A 21,933-nucleotide genomic window follows, 5' to 3' on the forward strand; every position below is an offset into this window, starting at 1 on the left:
CCCCGGCGGGGCGGACTCCTCGCGTTTGACTCGTTCTGAACTTGTTTACTCAACTCCGTTAAGCTTTTTTTTGTGTAGAAGTTACTTCAAACAAGCCATACGTCTGTGCTCAGCCTCTCCACAGCCCTGAGCGGCAGTAGAGCAGGTGGGACGGGTTCTAGTGTGCAGCTAAGCTGGTATTTGCTAGTTGGATGGTGACTGTTAACACTCTTTTCTCCCCTCTAACCAAAGAGCAACAGGGGGGCTGTCGGTGACCGCACCAAACACAGGGTTTCCCTGGACTGTCCTGAAAAACATACGAGAGCTGGGTGAATAATCCAGGCTAACAGAATAAAAGTAAGAGAGGGGGAGAAAAAAAGTGTGTCCGAGAATTATTTCCAAGCAAATCAGTGTGCCTGGGGTGTTTGCACTTGGGGTGCAAACAGAACAGGAAAGCTGCCCCAGCCCAAGGGTTATATTGGCAGTAGTGCTGCTAGCTGCCTTGCAGCAGGGGAGGGACTGGCTCTTCCCCCTGAGTTGGGCAAAACATGAAGTCTGTCTAAACAAGCCCTGCAAAGTGTTTAACTTTGTCCCCAACAGCGGCTCACCTGCTGTAACTCTATAGGAAGAAAAGGGAGAACCTAAACTTACCTTCCTCTGCCAGCCAGGACCGCGAGCTAGGATTGCTCATGTTAAAAATCAACCTTACCTGGTGCTGCAAAGTCTCCAGGAGCGCCAAGCTCTTGTATGCACCGCTGCTCCCGTAGGCTCGAGTCTCATAGCCGCATCCTAGGGAGAGGAGGCAGGTAGGAAACAGCCTGGAGGAAAACATTGGAGTCTGAGAGCACCTTTCTGCAATCAGAAAAGGGTGTGTTTGAAGCTCAGCTGCTGCTATCAAGTTGGAGCCACAGGTGAGTCATTGCTAACCCCACCAGCAGAATAATTCATGGCTCCTGGAAGGGAAGGTGCTGCTAACTCAAGGCGAGGAGCAGAGCAAGCGGCTGCCAGAAACACACCGAGAGCAGAGGCTGATTTCAACGGAGATTTATTGGGTTGTAGTAACGACAAATACAAAATGGCTAAAGTGGGGATGTGGATGCAAGTTTGTTACACTCCAGTGCTGCCTTATACAAAAAAAAAAAAGTAGAAACCACCTGTGAAACTGCAAAAAAAGTAATAAATCACAAGTTGGGTTGAGCCAAGCTGTGCTCTAGGCAATGTCTACGGGTGTCCACCGAGCCCTTCCCCGGCGCTGGAAGGCAGGAGGTACCGGGGCGAGGGAGCAAGTGCCTCCAGGAGCCCCTAAACCCCTGAGCCGGGGTGCAGGGTGCCCCCGAGGTGGCCCCGGTGTCGAGGGAAGGGAATTCTGACTAAAAGCAGCTGGAGGAACCCGGAACCCTGCTATAAATAGGAAGGGGCAGCTCTGTTGCCTCTGCTCGGCTATTTACACACACAGAAACGGGGGCTGCTCCGAGCGGCTGCAACGCCCAGGTCGTGCTCCCCAAAAGCCCCGGGCGGCAGCTTGGAGCCCGTGCATGGGCAAAGGGGCTGGGAAAGGGAGGGAAAGGCAGCTAGAGAGCAAAGAGAAATGGTGGAAAAGCAGCTCGGAGGCGGCTGCCCGAGAGCAGCGCGGCGGGAAGGGCCCAAAGCGGCTCCGGGGGAGCAACCGCGGGGCTGCGGCTGCTCCCGGGCGCCGCTGGAGCTCGAGCCCTCGATCCCGAAGCGGGATTCGGGAGCTCCAGCGGCTGCGAGCGCCCTTGCGAGGGGGGCTTGGGAAGGCCCCGCGCGCTGGGGAAAGCGGTCCCGCTTCCCTGCGAGAAAATGATCCCGGTTCTCTGCAAGAATCAATCCCGATTCCCTGCAGCAACCGTTGGGATTCCCTGCGAGAATCATTCTTGTTGCCGTTCAAAAAGCATTCCCGATGCCGTGCAAAAACGATTCGGATTCCCTGCAGAAGAGGCTCCCAACTCCCATTCTCATGCTGCCAGAACCATTCCTGAGTCCATGCAAAGAAAAAAACCAAAACCAAAACCATCCCGATTCCTTACAGAAAACACTTTTTTTTTTTTTTTTTTTTTTTTTTTCCCCTGGGGAAAAAAACCCGCCAGATTCCTTTGATTCCTTGCAGAAACCACCGCTCCCGATTCCCTGCTCCCAGCCAGGCTGCTGTTGCCCTCAAGCGGCAAAACGGGAGCCGCTTTCCTCCCGGCTGCTCCCGCTTCAGGCCACATCCCGGCACTCCAGCTCCCTGCGGCTTCTCCGTCCCCGCGGGATGTTCCCCGGCCTGCAGCCCTTGGGCTCCCAAAGTACCGTTTTCCACCTCTTCAGCCTCATTCCGGAGCCGGCAGCGCTGCTTCCATCCAGTGCAAAGGGAGGAAAGCCAACAGCGCGTCGAGCTGTTTACGCTAAAAACTACCGGAGAAACGGAGCCTCCGGGGCCGCGGGTCTCCTCAGTCCGTCCCGTAGAAAAAAGAAGCCCCATTTGCTTTTTACATATATATATATATATATATAAATATATCTAGATATCGATATATATATATAAGTGGCCGGGAAGGCCGGGCGGGACTATAGCGTGGTCTCGCTGCCCATGTCCCGCGGCTGCTTCTCCGTGTCGGTGTCGTCGTAGTCCGACTCCATCTCGATCTTCACCTGGGGCACGGCGCAGAGCGCGTTGCGGGAGTAGTTGAAGGCGGGCGACGACGGGCAGGAGATCTTCAGGTGCAGCGTAATGCTGGGGGGCGAGGAAGAGGAGGAGGGTGAAGGACACGGAGGTGCCTGAGGGATTTGGGGTTTTTTCAGGATGGGGAGCGGCGGCCTCTTTTCCATGCGCTTTACCTGCGATCCAGGTCCGAGCCGTTGGGAGAGGAGTCGGAACGCAGCGCTCCGGGCGGAGGGCCTCTTTCCTGAGGGGAGGATGGACAGGCGTGAAGCGCTTCCCGGGAAGCCCCGACAGCTCCCAGCCCTGCTCCTTCAGCCCCGGCCTCAGCCCTGCACCTTCCTGCATCCTTGCCTGCATTATCCGTAGGAAAGGGCAACGGCTCCCGTTTTCCTTCAGGATTCGGGGGATTAGCGTGACTGGCACCAGAGCAGAGCTGGGGTTCCCAGCAAGGGCATTAGGAAGCAGGGGGGAAGGAAGGGAGAGGAGGGAAAGGAGGTGGGAACTGGGGAAGAAAGCAGGGCAAGGAGGTGAACACGGAGCCAGGAGCTGCTCTGAGGGGCCCAAATCCAGAGATTTCTCCCCCTGGATGCCAAGCGCTTTGAGGTTGGAGTAGCTCCTTATGGGAGCTGCCAGGAGGTCGGTGCATGAGGATGAGGGGGCTCAACCTTCCTCTGGGTGCAGATCCCAGCTCATCCTTGCCTCCAGGGCCCCATTTGCACAGCGTTTCTCCAGGGAAACCTCTCGCTGCTGGCAGCAGCCCCGGCAGCCGCACGCTCCCTGTCCTCAGCCCTGCCTCTTCCCCGTTTTTTCCATTGCCATTTTGCTCCCACTGGGATTTTCTGGCCCTGGAACATTGAGGACGCTCCATCCCCAAGTCCACCGGCTTGACAGGAACACCGCTGTGCATCGAATGTATGGGATTCCGAAGCCAAGGAAGCTCGGCCATTCCCAGGCTTCTTCCAGACCCCTCCATCCCTAAAACCTGCAGATCCCGGTGGCGAGAGGCGCCGCGCGGCACCCGCACCTCCTCATCGCTGCTGCTGTCGCCCTTGTTGCCCCTCTTCTTCTTCTTCTTCTTGTCGTCCTCCTTCTTCTTCTCCTTCTCGGGGATGATGTTATCGATCCAGGCCAGGTCGTGCTGGGAGAAGACGAAATCCAGCAGCCTCCGCACCAGGATGAGGGCCAAAATCTGCGCGGGGGAGAAAGGGAGGCCACGGAGACGGTGCCCGGAGCGGCGCCGCGCCGCGGCGGCCGCCACCGGCACCCACCATCACGGGGAAGATGATCGCCGCCACGGTGGACTTGAGGATCCAGAGCACGGCCAGGCACACGATCTGCACCAGGGTGAAGAGGTGGATGCGCCGCAGCGGCACGTGCCGCAGGAACACGTAGTCGGGCTGGTGCTTGGCCGGCATGAGGAAGAGCTTGCAGCGGTCCCAGAACTGCGGAGCAGGGCGCGCGCGGGTGACGCCGGGCGCCGGCGGAGGGGGACGCGGCGCGGCGGGACGAGCCGCCCCGGCGCGGGGTCGGCCCGGCGGCTTTGGCCCCTCGGGCACCGCTCACCTGGATGCCGTTGAGCGACGCGACGCCCATGTAGAGGAAGACGCCGTAGAGCACGGGCATGGGGATGTACTGCGGGCACAGGGGGGCACGCGGGGGGTTGCGGTGCCAAATCCGCCCCTGCTGGCATTTCGCCCGCATTCCCGCATGCCCCAGCCGACAAGCAGCATTTGCTCCGTTTTTACCTTCAGGATGGGCGCCAGGAAAACGGAGATGCCCGTCAGCACGAAGACGATGATGCCCGTCACCCTCTGCTCCCTGGCAAGGAGAGGACGCAGGATGAGGCCGCGTGCCCGCACGCTGACGGGGGGCACCCCGCGAGGAGGAGCGCGGCCGCTGCTTCCTCACCTGACGCCCAGGAACTGGGGCTGCTCGCCGGGCGCGCTGGTCTCCGTCTCCATCTTCAGGCTGTCGATGTGGGCGATGGAGATGACGGTGGCCGCCACGTACCAGGGCAGCCCCATGAAGGAGCACACGGCCATGAGGATGCCCACCCAGAAGAGGTCCAGGTGGTAGCCGGCCGCTTTCTGCAAGGCAGCGCCCGGCGCGTCAGTGCCCGCGTGGGGACCATGGCGGCGCCGCGGGGGCCGGCGCGCCGCTCACCCGCAGCTTGTGCTCCTTGCGGTTCACGATGACGGCCGTGATCTGCTGGTCCATGAAGATGAGGATGGTGACGAGCAAGGCCGGCAGCGCGCTCGCCAGGTACACCCACCACGGGTTCTTGCCGAAGGGGAACACGAACCAGCCGCGGTCCAGCCGGGTGGGCTGCGGGGACGCAGAGGAGCACGTTGGCATCGCGCAACCATGGCCAACATCTCCATCTCGACCCCACATATCCCTCGGGAGCTCCAGCGTGCCCTCGCATCCAGCAGCGAGGTTAGGTTATAGAGGTTTGGGGCAAGAAAGGGGCTGAGCTGCTTTTACCTTGAAGTCAGTAGGCACTTGGAGCTTTGGGGTGTTCAGTCCAAAGAGCACATCCAGCCCCACAAACATTAGTATGGACATAAAGATAGAGAAATCGCTAATAAGCTTGCGCAGCTGCAGCGAGCGAGAGAAAGGAGAGAAAAGGAGGTAGGGCAGAAACAGAAGGGGAAGGGAAGGGAGAAAAGTCACAGAATTAGAATATTGCCCCGGAAAGGAGAAAAAGCAAAGCGCCGTTTTGCGGTGCAGCCGGCGGAGCGCAGCGTGGAGCACCCTCCGCCGAGGCTGCTGGTGGCATCGGGGGTCCCGAGGCCACCCGAGCGCGGCGCCCGGCTCAGGGGGTGCTTTGCAGGGGCTCCACGAGGAGGTCGCAGGAAGCGGCTGGAAGAAAAGGCGGCCGGAGGAGAGCGCGGGGCGCCCGCGTCCCGACCTTGATGATACTGGGGATGTGCAGCTTGGGGGTGTCCAGGCCGAAGCAGGCGTCCACTCCGCAGAAGAGCAGGATGGAGAAGACATTGGAAAAATCAGCAATGAAGGCCCTGACCTGGAGGCAGAGGGGAAGCGGAGGGAAAGGGCGGTCACGGGCCCGCAGGGAGCTCCGGGACGTCGGGCACGGGGCTCCCGGCTGGCCCCAGCTTGGCAAGTCCATCCCGCGGAGCAGGACAGCTCTTCGCTCCCTCTAGTCCCGGCAAGGGGCTGCACGATGTGCCAGGAGCAACTCGTCGCTGGGAACCTCAAGGAGGATTTTCCAATTGATCCCGATCCCAACTATAAATGATTCCCATCGATTCCGTTTCCAAGTGGAATTTATCCCAATACAGACACCCGCGTTGATCCCAATGCCAATCCTCATCAAGTCCCGTGCCAATCATAAGTGATCCCAAGGCCAGTCATAAACGACATAACTTTCAGTCCTCATTGATCCCAGTTCCAATCATAAACGATCCCAATCCCAATCATAAACGACCCCAATCCCAATCATAGACAATCCCAATCCCGATCCTAGACAATCCCAATGCCAAGTCTTCCTTTCCAGCAGGCAGCCAGCCAAGATACTGACCCTTTTTCCGCTTAGCTCCTCTTTCTCCCGCGGCTTTTCCCATGGAAAAGAGACACAAGCCGGCAGCAACCGGCCCTTTTCTCACCTTGGTGGGAAAATAGCGGCTGAACTTGAACTTTTTCAGGGTCAGCGTCATGGAGTAGGTGCCGAAGAAGAGGATGAAGGACATGAGGGCCAGGTCGGGCACGAACTTGCAGGATTTGCCCACGAGGCTGCCGCCGTATTTCAGGCACTCCTTCTTGCTCAGCTGCGTCCAGTCCAGAGCTGTGAGGTTAATAGCATTGTACTGCGGAGCAAAGAGCAGCGAGAGCCAAATTAGCCGCTTTTAACGACCTTTTAACCACGAGCGGGGCTGCAAATGGGGAAAATGCCCCCCGAGGGACCCCCCGCCTTGGCCGCGGTGCCCCCGGGCACTCACCACAGAAAGGTTAGTGGCGTTCGGAGCCGCCGGCGCTGGAGCGTCCAACAGCGTCGCGTTGGCTGCGGGAAAGAGGGCTCTTATTTAGGGCCGGCACCGCGGGGGCCGGCGCGGCCGGGCGCTCGGGGGCGCGGGGGGCGCCGGGCAGCCGGCCCCACGTCCCCCCCCACAGCCACTTCTCCCTCATTAATCACTGCGAAAGGTTTGGGGGCCGGTTCCCTCTGTTTTTCCCCCTTGGGGACTGTTTTTTCCCCCCGTTTGGGGCTTGGTCTCCGTGGACGGTGACGCCGGGGTGCTCCGGGCATCCGCCTTTAAACAAGAGAGAAAATGGGAGAAAAGGAAGAAAAAAATCCCGTTTTGGGGGGAGAGCAACGAGATGTGCAGTTTTTGGCCTCTCATCCTTTCCTCCCTATAAAACAAAACCAGAAGCAGCCCCCAAAAACCAGGGGCTGGGGGGTGCTCTCCGCTGCTCCGTGAGCATCACGGTCCCGATCCAATGGGTTTTCCCAGCCTGCTATGGCCTTTTCTTATCCCCCCTGTGGGGAATTAATCAAGGAGAAGCGACTGCAGGGTTCAAACTGGAGCTGCCCAGGCAAAGCACGCTCTTTTCCTTCCCATCACCTTTAGGCTTTGGCACAAATCCTGATTCTGGGCTTTCTACCTCTAAACGGCTCCTCGGCCGCCTTAACACGTCGGCCTCGGGATTTTAGGATACTCTACGCAAATGCTTCTATCGGCGCAGAGAGTGGATTGCACGGAAGAGAAAAACAAGAAAAACCAACAAAATGCCCTCCCCGAGAGGGGGAAGAGTGTCAAATATTAAACAATCTTAATATTCAGAAGGCGATACTCACTTGAGATTGAAATCGGCCCAAATTGGTGTGTGCAGCAGAGACAAATATGGGACAAATCAGTTATAATAATCAAAAATCAGAACTAAAGTCATAAAAATAAGGGGAAAAAATAAAAAGAAGAAGAAGAAAAAAAAAGAAGTAGGATGTAGAGGGGAAGAGACGCAACGGCTAAAGGGGGGAACCTCCCGCTCGGACGCCGGGGTCCGGGAGCGGCGAGGGCGTTCGCGGCACGGAGCAGTGCGGGTCCTCAGCGCCGCGAGGGACTGAGACCCCAAAAATCCAAAAAGAGCCCCCCAAAAGGGGCGAGGGGCTGTCTTCCTGGTGGGAATGTGTCCCCCACGACGGATGCTGGGTTTATGCCACGCCGCGAGCCGCGTCGTGGAGGCATTTCTAAGGGTAACGTTCTCTGCTCGCTCCCGATATATCCAAAAATGGCTAGGATCCGAGCTCCTTAACTACATCAGCTAATCCAACAGAAAACACTGGAATTATCCCCAAAGCGAAGGTCTCCGTTCCCTTCTCGGCTCCAGGAGGAGCATCCAAGCCGGGCAGTTTGAATCCCTGATCATTCAGCGAAGGTATCCGAGAGCAAGACAAAATTCGGAGCCTTCGGAGTGGGCACGGAGCCGCATTCAGCCATCTCTGATCCAGCCGCCGGCCGGGAAAAGCACATCCTGGTTCCAGGAAAAGCCGAGCTTTATCCCCCCTGGGCGAGGGTTCGCTTTAATCGGAGATTACAGCTTTTTCGAGTTTGTCTGTAGTAGGAATTGGATCAAAAACGGGCAAGTTGGTGTCTGTTCCAAGCCTGGTCACGTCTCCTTCTCCAGGAGGAAGGATGGAGTTGGGAAAACCAGTCTGTGGATGTGGGAACTTCCACTCGGGCGTTCTGCCCTCTCCTCCTCCGACACTGCAGCGGACCAAATCCTCCCAGTGAATTTTCTTGGGAAACGGGTGTTTTCTTGAGGAGCAGCCTTGGCTCATCAGAGGGTTGGAATGATGATGGAAAAAGGCTTTTTTTCCCCACCCCTCCAGGTCTGGCCGTGGGCAGGGAGGAGGCTGCGGCTCTCCCGCCCCGGCACCGCTCTCTCCAAGGAGGCGGCTTTGCTTTATAGGGGCCACCAAAAGAGACAGTCCTGCTCCCCAAAAATCCTCTCGCCGGCACGAGCCCTGTGCCGCTTCTCGCTGTCGGCGTGCTCGGCTGCAGCGGATGGGCCGAAACCCAGAGGTTTCGCCCCAAATCACCCTAAGAGGAGAAGGACTAGGGCACGGGGGGCGTCACCCCGCTCCCCGAGGCGGCAAGGAGACGCCTCGCACTCACCTGGGTCGGGCGCGATGCACTCGCACTTGTACATGGTCACGTAGTCAGGCTTGAAGTCCGAGTTGATGGGGTAGTACTTGAAGGCGCCGATCATCTTCTTGATGGCGTCGTAGATGAAGATGAAGCTGATGAGGGTGGAGAAGCCTTCCTCCGTGAAGCGCGTGATGTACTTGATGATGAAGCTGGCGTCTGTGGCCACCAGGATAAGGCACTGGAGGGCGGAGTGCAGGCCGATCCAGAGGCGAAATTCCATGTAGTCGATGCCGTTGCCTCTGGAAGAGGGCACAAGGAGAGGGTGGCCAGGGGAGGATGCTCCACGTGGGTGTCCTGGGGGCATTGGAGTATCACCAAGTACCCCAGGGTGTTGTTGGCTGCTCATGGAGATCACTGGGTGCCCCTGGACATCACTGGGTGCTATTGGACATCATTGGGTGCTAATGGACATCAGCAGGTGCCCCTGGGTGTTGTTGGCCACCCCCACCTGCTGAGGGACACCTACTTGCTGAAGTCGAAGAGCAGCTTCTCGAAGATGAGAATGGGCCCGGTGCTGCTCAGGATGATGAGCGGCTGCCCGGCAAAGAGGCAGAACATGGAGCCCGCCATGGCTGTGCCGAGGAAGCTCTCCATGACGCCCTGCGGATGGAGGAGAGGGACAAAGCATCAGACCTCAGGGACCTGAGGAGACCGATGGCTAGAGCCGTGTTGGATGGGGTGGGAGCCATGGCCAAGAAAAGCAATACAGAGGAGCCCTCAGAAAGGAGTTCCCCCAGCTCCACGTGTCTCCATCAAGGTCAGGATTGCTGCTCTTACTCCGGAATGAATTTCCACCCCCAACAAGGACTCCGGCTGCTCAGGGGAGGTCGAACCCGCCCCAGGGGACTCCTGCCCCGTGCGCCAGGCCACCCACACCCCTTTCGTTGGGCTCCACCTGGTAGTTGTCAGTCGCGTCCCCCAGCAGCCCCCCGAACGTGATGGCGTTGGTGATGCAGCCCAGGTAAATGAAGAGGATGGCGGAGATGGACTGGATATGAAAGCCCTCATAGAAGTCACTCGGGAACCAGGGCAGCTTCCTCTTGATGTCCAGATAGAGACCCCCACAAAACCTGCGGGGACACCAGACAGGCGGGTGGTCACCTGCACCCAGGGCCTCAAACCACCCCTGCTTGGCGGGCGCTGCTCACCGGCCAGTCCACGCGAGCTCTTCCCCGATCTCATGCACTTCAGGCATCTCTCCATCGTCGCTGCTGCCGCCGCCGCCGCCGCCGGCGGCCGCTCCGCCTGCCGTGCCGTTCATCTGCCCCGCCTCGCTCAGCGAGAACACCGATTTCCTGCGGGAGAGATGCTGCTTGCCCCGGATTCCTGCACCGCGGACAAGTCTGGAGACCCATGAGGGATGAGGCTCCAAGCGTGGGGCGATGCACAGCAAGATCAGCTCTGGGAGTGCAAAGGGAGCAGGGATGGGGGAACGGCTCCAGGGATGACCTGGCCTTTTCCTGGCCTGCATCAGGAGGACGTTGCCAGCAGGTCAAGGGAGGTGATGCTGCCCCTCTGCTCAGCTCTGGGGAGGCCGCACCTGGAGCACTGGGGGCAGCTCTGGGCTCCCCAGTATAGGAGGGACGTGGAGCTTCTCAAGAGGGTCCAGAGAAGAGCAACTAAGATGATTAAGGGAATGGAACATCTCCCGTATGAGGAGAGACTGAGTGAACCAGGCCTGTTTTCTCTGGAGAAGAGAAGGCTGAGAGGGGATCTGATTAACATGGATAAGTTCAGGAAGGAGAATGCAGGGAAGAAGGGGCCAAGCTCTTCTCAGTGGTGGCCAGCGATAGGACAAGGGGAAATGGCCATAAGATGAAACCCAGGCAGTTCCATCTCCAGGTGCGGAGGAACTTCTTCACTGTTAGGGTGACAGAGCAGTGGAACGGGCTGCCCAGGGAGGTTGTGGAGTCTCCTTCTCTGGAGGTCTCCAAACCCGCCTGGATGCCGCCCTGTGCCACATGCTCTGGGTGTGCCTGCTTGAGCGGGAAGGTTGGACTAGATGATCTCTAGAGGTCCCTTCCAACCTTGAATATTCTGTGATTCTGTGATGACACACAGGGACGAGGGGAAACCAAACACACTCGCCACCATCTCCAAAACAGCGGGAAATGGGGCAAAGTAATTCCTGATGGAAAATCCAAGTGTCACTCTGGGATTCTTGCCCACCTCTGCGGGCACCCACCTCTTCTCAGCCGAGGGCACTTTCTTGGGCGGCTCTATCCGGATGGTGGGATCCCACTCGCCGGGCGGCAGCACGATGACTTCGTCCAGAAACTCGTCTATGCCAGCGATGAGGTCTTCCCTGTCGCGGGCTTTGTAGGCCACATCGCTGAAGAGCTGGAATCAAGAGACGAGAGGTGTCAGGCGGGACGTGCTCCAACACAGACAGCTTATTGGTCCTGGTTCTCCATGGGATAAATACTGGTGTTTTTCTGGGCAAGCTTTGAGCAAAGGGAGCTGCTGGGGATGGAGGGGAGCAGCCAGGCAGAGCTCTGCATCTACTCACGTCGTCCACCATGAGGGTTGCGATGGCTCTGCCGATCTCATTGTAGGACTTGGCTTTTCCCGGGGGGCCCAGGAGGATGAAGAGGAACCTGGGAAGAGCAAAGAGCTGCTAGCTGCAACCTGCAACGCACTGGGTGCAACCCATGGCATGTTGGGTGCCACTCACAACAGCCACCAGAAGCAAACCACCCAACATCAAACTGGCATTATGGGACTCTTTAGTGTTCTCGAGCTCCTGAGCACCGTTTTGGGGCTAAGCGGTTGCTCCTGCCAGCCTCACCTCGTGGGGACGGGCACCTCCGTCATCCCGCCCAGCATGGTGGCCTGGAGGAGACGCACGAAGGCCACGAAGGGCTTGTCGAGGAAGTCCACCTCGCCCACCAGCACGTTGGAGGCCTCGGCATCTTTGGGGATCTTCTTAATGAACTTGTTCTTCAGCTGTTGGCAAGACAAGGCGGAGAAGGGGCAAGTTTCTCCTGTCTAACTCCACCCCAGGGTGTTTTTCACGGCTTGTTCCTCTACACCTTGAACTCAAATCCTCAATAAGTTTTGCCTAACCACACAGCGGCTCTCGCTGCGGGCCAAACCTTCTCACCCCAAGGGCTCAAACCTTCCGTCCTCCCACACTCCAATGGGCCATGTGGCAGCAGCAACGCACGGAAATAAAACACAACAATCCCCAACACCAAATTTCCTCATTATGCCACCGTTAAGCCCAAGATTAACTTTAAATTACACGCCCGGGGCGGGGGGCCCAACGCAAGCACGCGACGTGCAAAAGGCGCTTTGCTGGGGTCTAAACCCAAAGCACACCCGTGGTGATCTCGAGCTCACGTTCCGTAGCTTATCCCGCCACTATTTCTTCCTCCGGGTAGGAATAAATGACGGGAGGAGGAAGGCATCTGTGTGGATTTAGCCCCAGGGCTCTTCTCCCCCGCGGCTCGTTCATTATGAGGCTAAAGCAGTTCAATGCCAACCCAGGCCGGGGGTTATTCTAATCTATAGGCCAGCGTGAGGGGAGGCATGTGAGCCGGGCTGCAAGCGCTCCCTAGTCTCCTAATCTTTTAAACCCAAATGGAAAAAAAAAAAAAAATCATCGTAATAAACCAGCTCTTCCCATTCAGCTCCGAGTAAGCAAGAGCAGGAGTTAACGAGGGCTAAGCTGGGTAGAACACTTAAAAAGTCCCTTTGTAGTGGGCCTAACAGGGCGATTAAAAGCAGCATTCTTGGGTACTAAATGCTCTGCATATTTTGGATTAACCCTCTGTATCCCATCGCTGGAGTCGAATGTTCAGGTTTCCTCCTTGGGCGCGCACCTAAGGACAGCCCCTTCCAGCACCTTTCCTTTGCTACCACTAGATTTTAAGGATTTAAAGCTAGATTTAGGCTAGACTTAAGCTTTGCCCATCCCACGGAGCCGTGCTGCACTGAGATGCCCGTTGTATATCCCTAACTCTGCTCATGACTTGCTGGTCCCGGCTCAAGCCCTGTGTCATCTCCAGGACCAGCACCAATGAGTTATCAAGGATCCACACAGGCCCCTGTCAGGCGAGGGACGGCACGGATTTTGTTTTTGGAGACGTTATCCAATAAACTCCCGCGGCTGGAGCTGCTGGGGAGAGTCCAGCGCAGGGCTACGAGGATGATGAGGGGCTGGAACATCTGCCCTAGGAGCAAAGGCTGAGGGAGCTGGGCCTGGTCAGCCTGGAGAAGAGGAGGCTGAGGGGGGACCTGAGCAGTGTCTATGAACACCTCAAGGGAGGCAGGGAGGAGGACGGGGCCTCTTTGCAGTGGTGGACACTGACAGGACTAGAGGGAACGGCCACAAGCTGCGGCACCAAAAGTTCCACAGGAGCTTAAGAAAACWTTWAAATAACAGTGATGGTGCCAGAGCCCTGGCACAGGCTGCCCAGAGAGGYTGTGGAGTCTCCTTCTCCACAAGATCTCCTGGAGATGTTCCCAACCCATTTGGACGCAGCCCTGTGCCGCGTGCTCTGGGTGACCCTGCGTGTGCAGGGGGTTGCACTAGGTGACCTCTGAGGTCCCTCCCAACCCTGACCATTCTGGGACTCCCCGCGGCGGGAGCAGCAGCGGGTCGTTCCCGCTGCGCCACAAGCGTCGCGCCCGGCCCCGGCGCTCCCTACCTGGTCCGTGCTCGGTGTGTCCGAGATGTCGTTCATGCTGCGGCTCTGCGCGTGGCCTGCGCGGACGGGACGGGGAAGCCGTGAGGAAAACACCACCCCGCTTCAACCCCTCCGCGCAGGGCACCCAGGACCCCCAAACCACCCCAGCCGGTGCTCCAAGGGGCTCCGCGAAGCGCTTCGGAGCGGCGCCAAGAACCAACCCGAACCGCCGCCGGCACCGCCCCGGCTTACGCAGGCGGCCGTAGCTCGCGCTCTGCCGCAGCCGCAGGTCCTCGCTGGAGCGGTGGAAGGCGGCGCCGGCGGCCGGGCTCCGCACGGGGCTGCGGCCTGCGGGGACACGCGTGTCGGCGGAGAGGCCGGCGGCGGCCTCGCACCTGCCCCTGCGCGCCGCTCTCCCAGCGGCTTCTCCCTGGCAGGGAACGGGATTCCCTGCGCCGGCCGTTGGGAGAGGTTGTGTAGAACGGGCCAGCAACTTACTTCAGTTCTTCGCTCTACTACTTATACATCAAACTTCACGCTTAGCTTTTGACTCCTGAGTCTCCCACATGGAGCCCAGCGTTTTTGCAGCAAATCTGAGCTCACAGGGCTGTTTTCCTGAGTGGAAAACTCACCGGTTTTCCATGGGAAAAAATGCCATTTTGACATCTGAGCTGCTCTATCGCTCTCCAGCCCCCTCCTTTTCTTTGCGTGAAACACTCCAGGAAAACAAGGACAAAATTCCCACTGCAGCCGCCTTTGGCACAGGGAACACGAAGGAACCGTTCTCTTTAGCTCAGCAACTTGGGCATCTTTCGCTCAAGCCCTGAATTCCATGTCCCTATTTGCAACCCCAAAGCGATGCTGTCCTCTCAACGAGGCACCAAGGGAGAGATCCCCTCAATTTATTTCCAAAAGTCCATTAAATGATGAGCCGAGCTCCATTTTGAGAACTCCTGAGGGAATTTTAGCGCAAACCCCTCCCTCCTGTGCAAGTGTTTGGAAATCCGCCCGTGGGAATATTGCCCGGTGACGTTGGCCGTAGGGCTCGGGCGCCGCCGTTGGACCCGGCAAATCTGGGGCTCCACCAAATGACCTCCGCTTCAACCCAAATAATAATAATAATCCCCAAGCCGAGCAACCAAATCCCCTTTTATAAAGGCTCCAAAATAGGAAGGGCTGCCGGCCGCGCCGGCGGGATTTGCCCGCAGACGGTGACCTGCTGGCGGCCAAGCCTTGGGGTCTCTGCTCCGCGGCCAACGCTGAACTTCCCCCTTCTCCTCCTGCTCCCGAGAGCTGCCGGCGCTGGCACCAAGCGGCTCGGCAGCCGCCGGGACCCACCGGTGCTGGAGGAGACGGCCTTGCCGATGTCGGCCAAGGAGCGGTGGATGGGCTTCTTGGTCTGGTGGCGGTGGCGCCGCAGGAGCACGTAGCTGAGCTTCTCCCGCAGCTCGGCCTTGAGCAGCCCGTCCTCTATCTGCTTCTCCACCACGTCGTCTGCGGGCGCGGAGAAACGGCTAACGCGGGCGCTCGGGGGGGCCAAAACCACCCCCGTTGAGCCGGCTCCGCTTGAATGGGTGCGCGTTGCTTCCAGCCCGCACCCAAGGGTGCCTCCGTGCGCCCTGGGCTCCCCGGGGCGCGCGCCAGACGCCGCCGGCTCCTACCGATGATCTGGGGCAAGGAGTAGCCGTCCAAGTCGAGCAGCACCGTCCCCGTCTGCAGGCACGTGCGCAGCTCGAAGAGGCTGTGCAAGGACAGCGTGGACACGTGGGGCTTGCTCCACCTCTCGCCTCCCTCTTCCACCTTCTCCTCAAACTTGATCCATCTGCGGGGAGGAGGAGACGGCTCCGTCCGGATCCACGCCACGCTTTTCCCGTTGCAAACCCCGATCAACTCCCCTCAGGCTTCACCCCGGGCTGCCTGTTTGGCACCTGGAAATAAGCCTTTCTCCCTCAAGCTCTGACTTCTGCCAACCAGATGTGAAGAATATCTGGGAAGGGTGCAGCACCACCCGTTTTGGGAAGCCAGGCGCTTTTCCTTTAAGGGAAGCTTGCGGGCTCCATGGATTAGCCTTCCCCGCGGCTTAACCTGGCAACTTTTAACTGGTACGACCTGGATTTGGGCTCCTGTGGCCACAGACGGAGGAAATACCGGGTGGAGAGAGCTGGGATTATGCAGGTTACTGCGGGCCGGGTGTCCCCTCTCCTGGCTGTGAGATGAAGAGGAGGACATTCAAACACTGGGGCAACCCAAACCTGCTGGAAATCCCTATAAAAAGTCCAGACAAAGGCTCCTGCTGCAGCCGCCTGCGTGGGGACAGAAATCAAAGATCCTGCAGGGCAGATTTGGGCCCCAGCGCCTGTGCTGGGATGAGGACTCTGAAGGCTCCTACCTGGATTTCTTTGCTAAAACCATTTCCTTTCTGCTCAGTGACTTTTCCCACTCGGACTGCCATGGGATTTAGTGGCACGTAGCGCTAGTGCCACCAAGGAAAGGCAAAAGAGGCCGTGAGGGAGTGGAAATGTGGGAATCAAGACACCTCCAGCCAAGCCCACTGCCAAAATCCCCGTGCAAACATCGCGGGTGACGTGTGGGCCAGATTGCCACAACAGCGCCCAAAACCTGGGACGAGGCCGGGAGCGGGAGCCGAGTGTTTTCCCGGGAAGCGCCCACCTGGCCGCCTCCTTCCACTCCATGTCCTCGCCGTCGCGCTGCAGCGTGTCCATCTCGGTGAAGAGCGTGGGGTTGGGCGGCTCGTCGTCCTCGCCCAGGATGTAGCGCAGGCGCTCGGCCGCCGGCGACACTGCGGGGACAACGGGGGGACGTTCGGGAAGGAAGCGGACCCTCGGGAGCGTTCCCAGAAAACCTACGTGGAGCCTACCCCACCCCAGCAAATGCAAGGCAAAGCTGGGCGTGATGTCTCGTTGGGACAACACTTGGGGAGAAGACACAAGGTCTTCACCCAGCGCCAGCTAAGGGATCTCAAGTGTTTTTTCCTTGAATTTGCTTTCCTTTTGTGGTCCATCTGCTTGGGAAGAAGATAAAGGGGATCAGTCCCTTGGGGAGTGGGAATAATTGGGTATTTTCAGCCTGGATAGATTAGGTAGGTAGGTAGGTAGGGAGATATGTGGAATCCACCCCATGTAGAGGGACAAGAAGAAAGATGAAGAGGGACCTGCAAGGCTAGTGCACAATGGAGGGTGACAAAAGGAGGACGTGAAGCACAAGGAGCTGTTGGAGGCAGCGGCCTGCTGAGAGATGAGGAGTGCACTAGGGAGGCTGGAAATGATGGATACGAGCTCTGCGTCAGGAGTCACAGAAGGATTAAGGTTGGAAGGGACCTTTGACAATCACCCAGAGCAATCCCAGCGGGGTCGCCTCGGGCAGGCTGCACAGCATTGTGTCCGGGCACGTTTGGGAGACTCCTCCACCTCTCAGAGCAACCCTCTCCAGGGCTCCGTGGTGCTCAGAGTGAACAAGTTTGTCCTTATGTTCGGATGGACCCACCTGCCTTTCAGTTCATGCCCGTTGGCTCTTGTTCTACGGCGGACCACCACGACAAGAGTCTAGGCCCAGTCTCCTCACACCCTCCCTTCGGATACTTACACACATTGCTAAGGTCCCCCACAAAGGCACCAGGTCCCTCAGCCTTTCTTCATATGAGAGAAGCTCCAATCCCTTCATCATCTTAACTGCCCTTCACTGCACTTCCACGTCCCTCTGGTCCTGGGGACACCAGCACCAGACACATCGCTCCAGATGTGGCTTCCTCAGGACTGAGCACAGGGGCAGGATGCCCTCCATCCACCTACTGCCAAGGCTCTTCCTAACATCCTCAAGTCACCACAGGCCTTGGTGGCCACCAAGGCCTAGCGCTGGCTCATGGCCATCCCTTCTCTGCAGTGCTGCTCTCCTGGGGCGGTTTCTCCCTAGGGATGGACCTTCTTCTTGCCTTGACTGACCTTCAGGAGGTTCCTCTCCACTCAACTCTCCAGCCTGTCCAGGTCCTTGCGGATGGCAGCAGAGCCCTCAGCAGGATCGGAAGCTTCTACCAGTTCAGGACCCTCAGCCAACACAGTCCCATCACCCAGGTCATGTTTGAGTCAATCGAACAGGACTGGACCCACTGTTGACCACTGTGGGATATCACTAGCCTCCAACTAGATCCCGCACCATGGATCACAACCCTCTGAGCTCCACCATTCAACCAGTTCACTGTCTGCTCATCTCACCCCCAACTCCTGGTCTTGCCTATGGGGATGTTACAGGAGACAGCGCCAAAGACCTTGCTGAAGTCAAGACAGATGTGTCCATTGCTCTCCCCCATCTTGCCAGCCTGTCACCCCCTCAGAAGGCCACCAAGCTGGTCATCTCATGGCTGAGCCCACCTCCTTTCTACCCATTGGTTATTCCACAAGAATTTAAGCAGCCTCCCTGGACGTGGTGTATTTTCAATGAAACCTTGGCCGTCTCCTAAGATGACAGGAAGATCTAGGAACGTCCTCCTTGCTGCAACTAAGGATGCAAGGAGCTCTGCAGGTGCCTCCTGCTCTTGGAACTCGCAAGGAAGACAGACAGGCAATGTGGCATCCATGGAAGCTTCTATGGCAGCTGGGAATATTCCCTTTTCCTACCGCCAAATCCACCTGGAGCCAAATCCAACAGGCTTCAAATCCCCCTGGAGCCCAATCCCCCTGGAGCCAAATCCCACTGCTGAGAAGAATCTTGGGAGGACGTCTGGATGTCTCAGGTGTCTGGAGCACGTAGCTAGCCCCGCTCAACCATCCAAGCCACCAGGACCACAGCTCTTCCTGCACTTTGTGGCATTATTACTAATATTCCTCTGAGTTTAATAACTGGGCTCAATGCCCAGAAGTCTTAAAAATGAAAAAACGAAGAGGTGATTGGGTTTCTTTCCTCGTTTTCCCCCCTTTTCTCCCCGTTCCTGCCGCAGCTGAAAGCAGAGGCTGCGGTGGCTCTGCCCTCTTGCCACGGCCGGGCGCCCCTGGGCTCGCCGAGCCGGGCACAAGCACCGTTTGCTAAAGCAACAGCGCCGGCACCGCGGCCGCCGGGACGAATTCTTGGGATTCAGTCACCTGGAGGACCCTTTCGTGCCCGGCGCCGCTCCCGGGCCCGTCGGCCTCTCCACATGGAATCCGGCACCGGGTTCCAGTCGGGAAAGCACCAGCGCTTCCCTGGGGACCACACACAGGGGACTCCTTTCCCAAGGGGCACAAATGGATTTGGACACCCGCTGGATGGCGGGGAGCCCCCCGGGATGGCTCCGCTCCTCCAGCCCTCCCGAAACCTCCAGCCCGTTAAGCCGGGGGGGATCCGAGCGCTGCGGGATTAGCGTTAATGCGAGGGATCGTATAGGAGAATTACGCATAGAAAAGAGCTTACATTTCCGTGGGCAATTGGGCAGAGCAGCGGCGCTTGCTGCGCCCACCTCCTTATCCAGCCGCCAGCAAACCCGGGCGGCTCGTCCCCACCGCGGTGAATTTAGGCCGGCTTTAAGGCTCGGCTTGCCCGGTGCCCAGGAGGCTCCGCTCGGGCTCCCAAAAGGGACCTTTTATTCAGGCGAACGGGCGGCCTCGGCGCTCCGCTTTCGCCCTCAGCGCGAGCCGCTTTCGGGAAGGAGCAAAGCCGCAAAGAGACAGAAATATCAATAGAAAAAATGGGGAAAAGAGAGAAAAAATAAAGAGGATTGCTCCCTGCATGAGAGAGCAGACGGGAGCCGCGCGCCCGACAGCCTCCTACCTGCCCGCGTCTCCGGTTCGTCCCCCATTTCTCCCCAGCCGAGCCGAGCGTTTGCTGCGTGCTGCAGGCCAAAAAAACCGCCCAAACGCCCCCAAAACTTTCCTCCTTTATCCACTGCGGCTTGCTAAACTCCCAGGCTTAAGGAGCAGATTATAGAGCCTCTAAAGCACTTTCCTCTCCCTCGGGCTGGCATGCCGCGGACTTGCCAAATCGGACGAGGTGCGGAGCGGAGGTGAGCGCTCCGGGCACGCGTGGCCGGGAGGAGGGAGCGGGCGAGGGGAGGGAGGCAGAGGAAGGTGGAGGGAAAGCAGAGCACAGCTTTAGGGCTCTGGAAACAAATTTTCATTTGTTTCCAAATTTTCATTGAAAATTTTCTTCTTTTTCCCCAAATTTTCATTGAAAATTCTCTTTTCCCCCCAAATTTTCATTGAAAATTCTCTTTTCCCCCCAAATTTTCATTGAAAATTCTCTTTTCCCCCAAATTTTCATTGAAAATTCTCTTTTTTCCAATTTTTCATTGAAAATTCTCTTTTTTCCAATTTTTCATTGAAAATTTTCATTTGTTTTGAAATTTTCATTGCAAATTTGTTTCCTTTTTGGGGGACTTTCCTTCCCTGAACACCCCCCCCATCCCCCCCGAATTTTAGCCAAGCTGCCCTCAGGCTTTGCCCCCAAGGCTCTGCGGGGTGGTTTTCCCTTGGGATAAGCCTCCTGCTTGAGGAATGCCGGGAGTCAGGCCTTGGAAAGGACCCGGCATTGCCCGGCACAAGCAAACACATCCCCAGCCATTCCCGGGCTCCTGGTCAATGCTTTTCCCACCGGAGCCGCGGGTTGTCGGCACCACAAGAAACGCCCGCTGCGAATCCATGCAAAAGATGGGAAAAATCCTTTCGCTCCATTGGGAAAAGCAATCCCGGCGGCGGGGGGAGCACGAGGCGGACACGTCTCCGCTCTGCAAAATGTTAATCTTTGCTAAGGAGATTTAAGGGAACTGACCCAAGCCCGGGCTAAGAGCCTGCCGGGAACAAGGTGTGATGCCCGGAGGCACATGCGCCCTGGCTGCGATTCAGGTGCCAAACACCCCAATTTGGGTGCCAAATGCCCCAATTCGGGTGCCAAACACCCCAATTTGGGTGCCAAATGCCCCAATTCGGGTGCCAAACCCCGCAATTCGGGTGCCAAATTCGGGAGCCAAACACCCCAATTTGGGTGCCAAATGCCCCAATTCGGGTGCCAAGCCCCGCAATTCGGGTGCCAAGCCCCGCAATTCGGGTGCCAAATTTGGGTGCCAAACCCCGCAATTCGGGTGCCAAACCCCGCAATTTGGGTGCCAAACCCCGCAAATCACATTATTTTTCCGGCTGTAATTCGGGTGCAAGCCCCGTCGTCCCCCGGCCAGGGGGGACACTCACTGGTCCTGCTGGCGTTGTCGTTGCCGCTCTCGTAGCCGAGGTGGCCGCCGCCGCCGTCGTCGGTGTCGGAGCGCTCGGGCCGCTCGTAGGGCCGCTCGCGGCCGTCGCGGCTGGCGGCGGAGCGGCGTCGCCGCCGCTTCCTGCGGTAGCCCCGCGGCACCGGCACGCCGATGTAGATGGAGTGGTAATCTGGGAGAGGGGAGAGGGATCCCGTGGGGGGCTGCAGAGCGGAGCCCCCGCCGGCGCCGCGAAGGCTTCGCTCACCTTCCTCATCCTCGTAGCGCCGCCGGGAGCTGCTGAGACCCCGCTCGCTCATCGCGTCCTCGTCCTCCATGGCAGCCCTGGGGCTGGGAGCGGCGCCGGCGAGGGGGGAAACAGAGGGAAGAGCAGATTTGGGGCAAAATCACCTCTTTTTCCTTCCCAAATTAACCAAAACCTGCAATATCCCGCGCGCTTCTCTACGCAAGCCCTGCAATGCTCCAGCAAAGGGATGGATCCCGGGATTAGGGCGTTTGCAACCGCTTCCCGTCGCCCGCTCCCAGCTCCCTGCTGCTAATTAGGTGCCTAACGAGCTGCCCCGCGGCCCTTGCCTTTCACACTCGACTGGGGCGGCGGGACGGGCACCGCTGGCGGCAGCCGGGTCGATGGCGCCCAAAGTCACTTTGAGGCCGGCCGCCCGCGCCGCCTCGTCCCTCCGCTGTAAGATAGGAAACTAAAGGATATTTCCAAAGGAAAATCATTAGATTAACCCGGCTGACCCAGCTGGTGGGACGCGGCTGCGCCGGCAAGAAAGAGCAGAGCTCCCGTGCTTTGATTTTGTGGGTAGAGCTGCTGGAGTCTTCGCCAAAAAGGCCAGCGAGCATCCAAGGGAGCAGTTGGGAGGCCAGCCTGGGAAAAGCCTGCAGAAGAAGCGATAGAAAGCATCAAAACGAGAGAGAAACTGCACACGTTTCCTTTCTCCCTGCTTTCCCCATCAAAAAAACCACAGCAAACACCCTAAAACAACCTGTAAATGGATAAAATGTCACAAATCCCCCCAAAACTCCACCAGGGAGGTGGTTCTGCCCTTGAGATGTCCCTCCCTGCAGCAGGAGGGACATTTGGAGCAAGCCAAGACCCAGAAGCCGCAGCAATAAACTGGGAGACACAGGGCACTAACAACTCCCCCTGAGTTGTTCTGCACTCAAAACGCCCCATTTCTTTCCTTTTTTTTTTTTTCCTCCTCAATTTTTGCCCATTTTCCCCACAATTTGGGAGGGCAAATGGCCTTTGCACGGTGCTGCGCGCAGCATCGCTTGCAGCCGGAGCTGAGCAAAGCTCGCCAGCCC

At 58.2% G+C, this 21,933-nt stretch overlaps 1 protein-coding gene across 1 annotated transcript; it reads right to left on the reverse strand.

The window, feature by feature from the left end:
• Positions 1-2,508: 2,508 nt before the first annotated feature.
• On the reverse strand, positions 2,509-20,939 carry SLC4A5 (solute carrier family 4 member 5). Its single transcript, XM_026043162.1, has 25 exons — positions 20,870-20,939; positions 20,606-20,794; positions 16,107-16,236; positions 15,098-15,258; positions 14,775-14,930; positions 13,689-13,784; positions 13,458-13,513; positions 11,594-11,751; positions 11,315-11,402; positions 10,991-11,145; positions 9,954-10,100; positions 9,701-9,875; positions 9,272-9,405; positions 8,773-9,044; positions 6,601-6,662; positions 6,268-6,468; positions 5,553-5,666; positions 4,805-4,966; positions 4,550-4,728; positions 4,387-4,459; positions 4,205-4,273; positions 3,910-4,083; positions 3,666-3,830; positions 2,818-2,885; positions 2,509-2,713 (listed from the first exon to the last, which is right to left on the reverse strand). Exons 1-25 carry the CDS (start codon positions 20,937-20,939, stop codon positions 2,548-2,550), a joined length of 3,420 nt encoding a protein of 1,139 aa, XP_025898947.1. The 3' UTR covers positions 2,509-2,547.
• Positions 20,940-21,933: the final 994 nt, after the last annotated feature.

The sequence above is a fragment of the Nothoprocta perdicaria genome, unplaced genomic scaffold, assembly GCF_003342845.1.
Source record: "Nothoprocta perdicaria isolate Ctin4 unplaced genomic scaffold, notPer1 scaffold_103, whole genome shotgun sequence".
Taxonomy (NCBI): Eukaryota; Metazoa; Chordata; class Aves; order Tinamiformes; family Tinamidae; genus Nothoprocta; species Nothoprocta perdicaria.

What these genes read in the sequence shown, in the direction of transcription:
- SLC4A5 (XM_026043162.1), bottom strand. Translation starts at nt 20,939, where the DNA reads ATGGAGGACGAGGACGCGATGAGCGAGCGGGGTCTCAGCAGCTCCCGG. An exon ending in GTGCATCGCGCCCGACCCAG is followed by an intron (nt 6,663 to 8,772) that starts GTGAGTGCGAGG and finishes TCTTTCCCGCAG; the next exon opens with CCAACGCGACGCTGTTGGAC. An exon ending in ACAGCAGCAGCGATGAGGAG is followed by an intron (nt 2,886 to 3,665) that starts GTGCGGGTGCCG and finishes TCCTCCCCTCAG; the next exon opens with GAAAGAGGCCCTCCGCCCGG.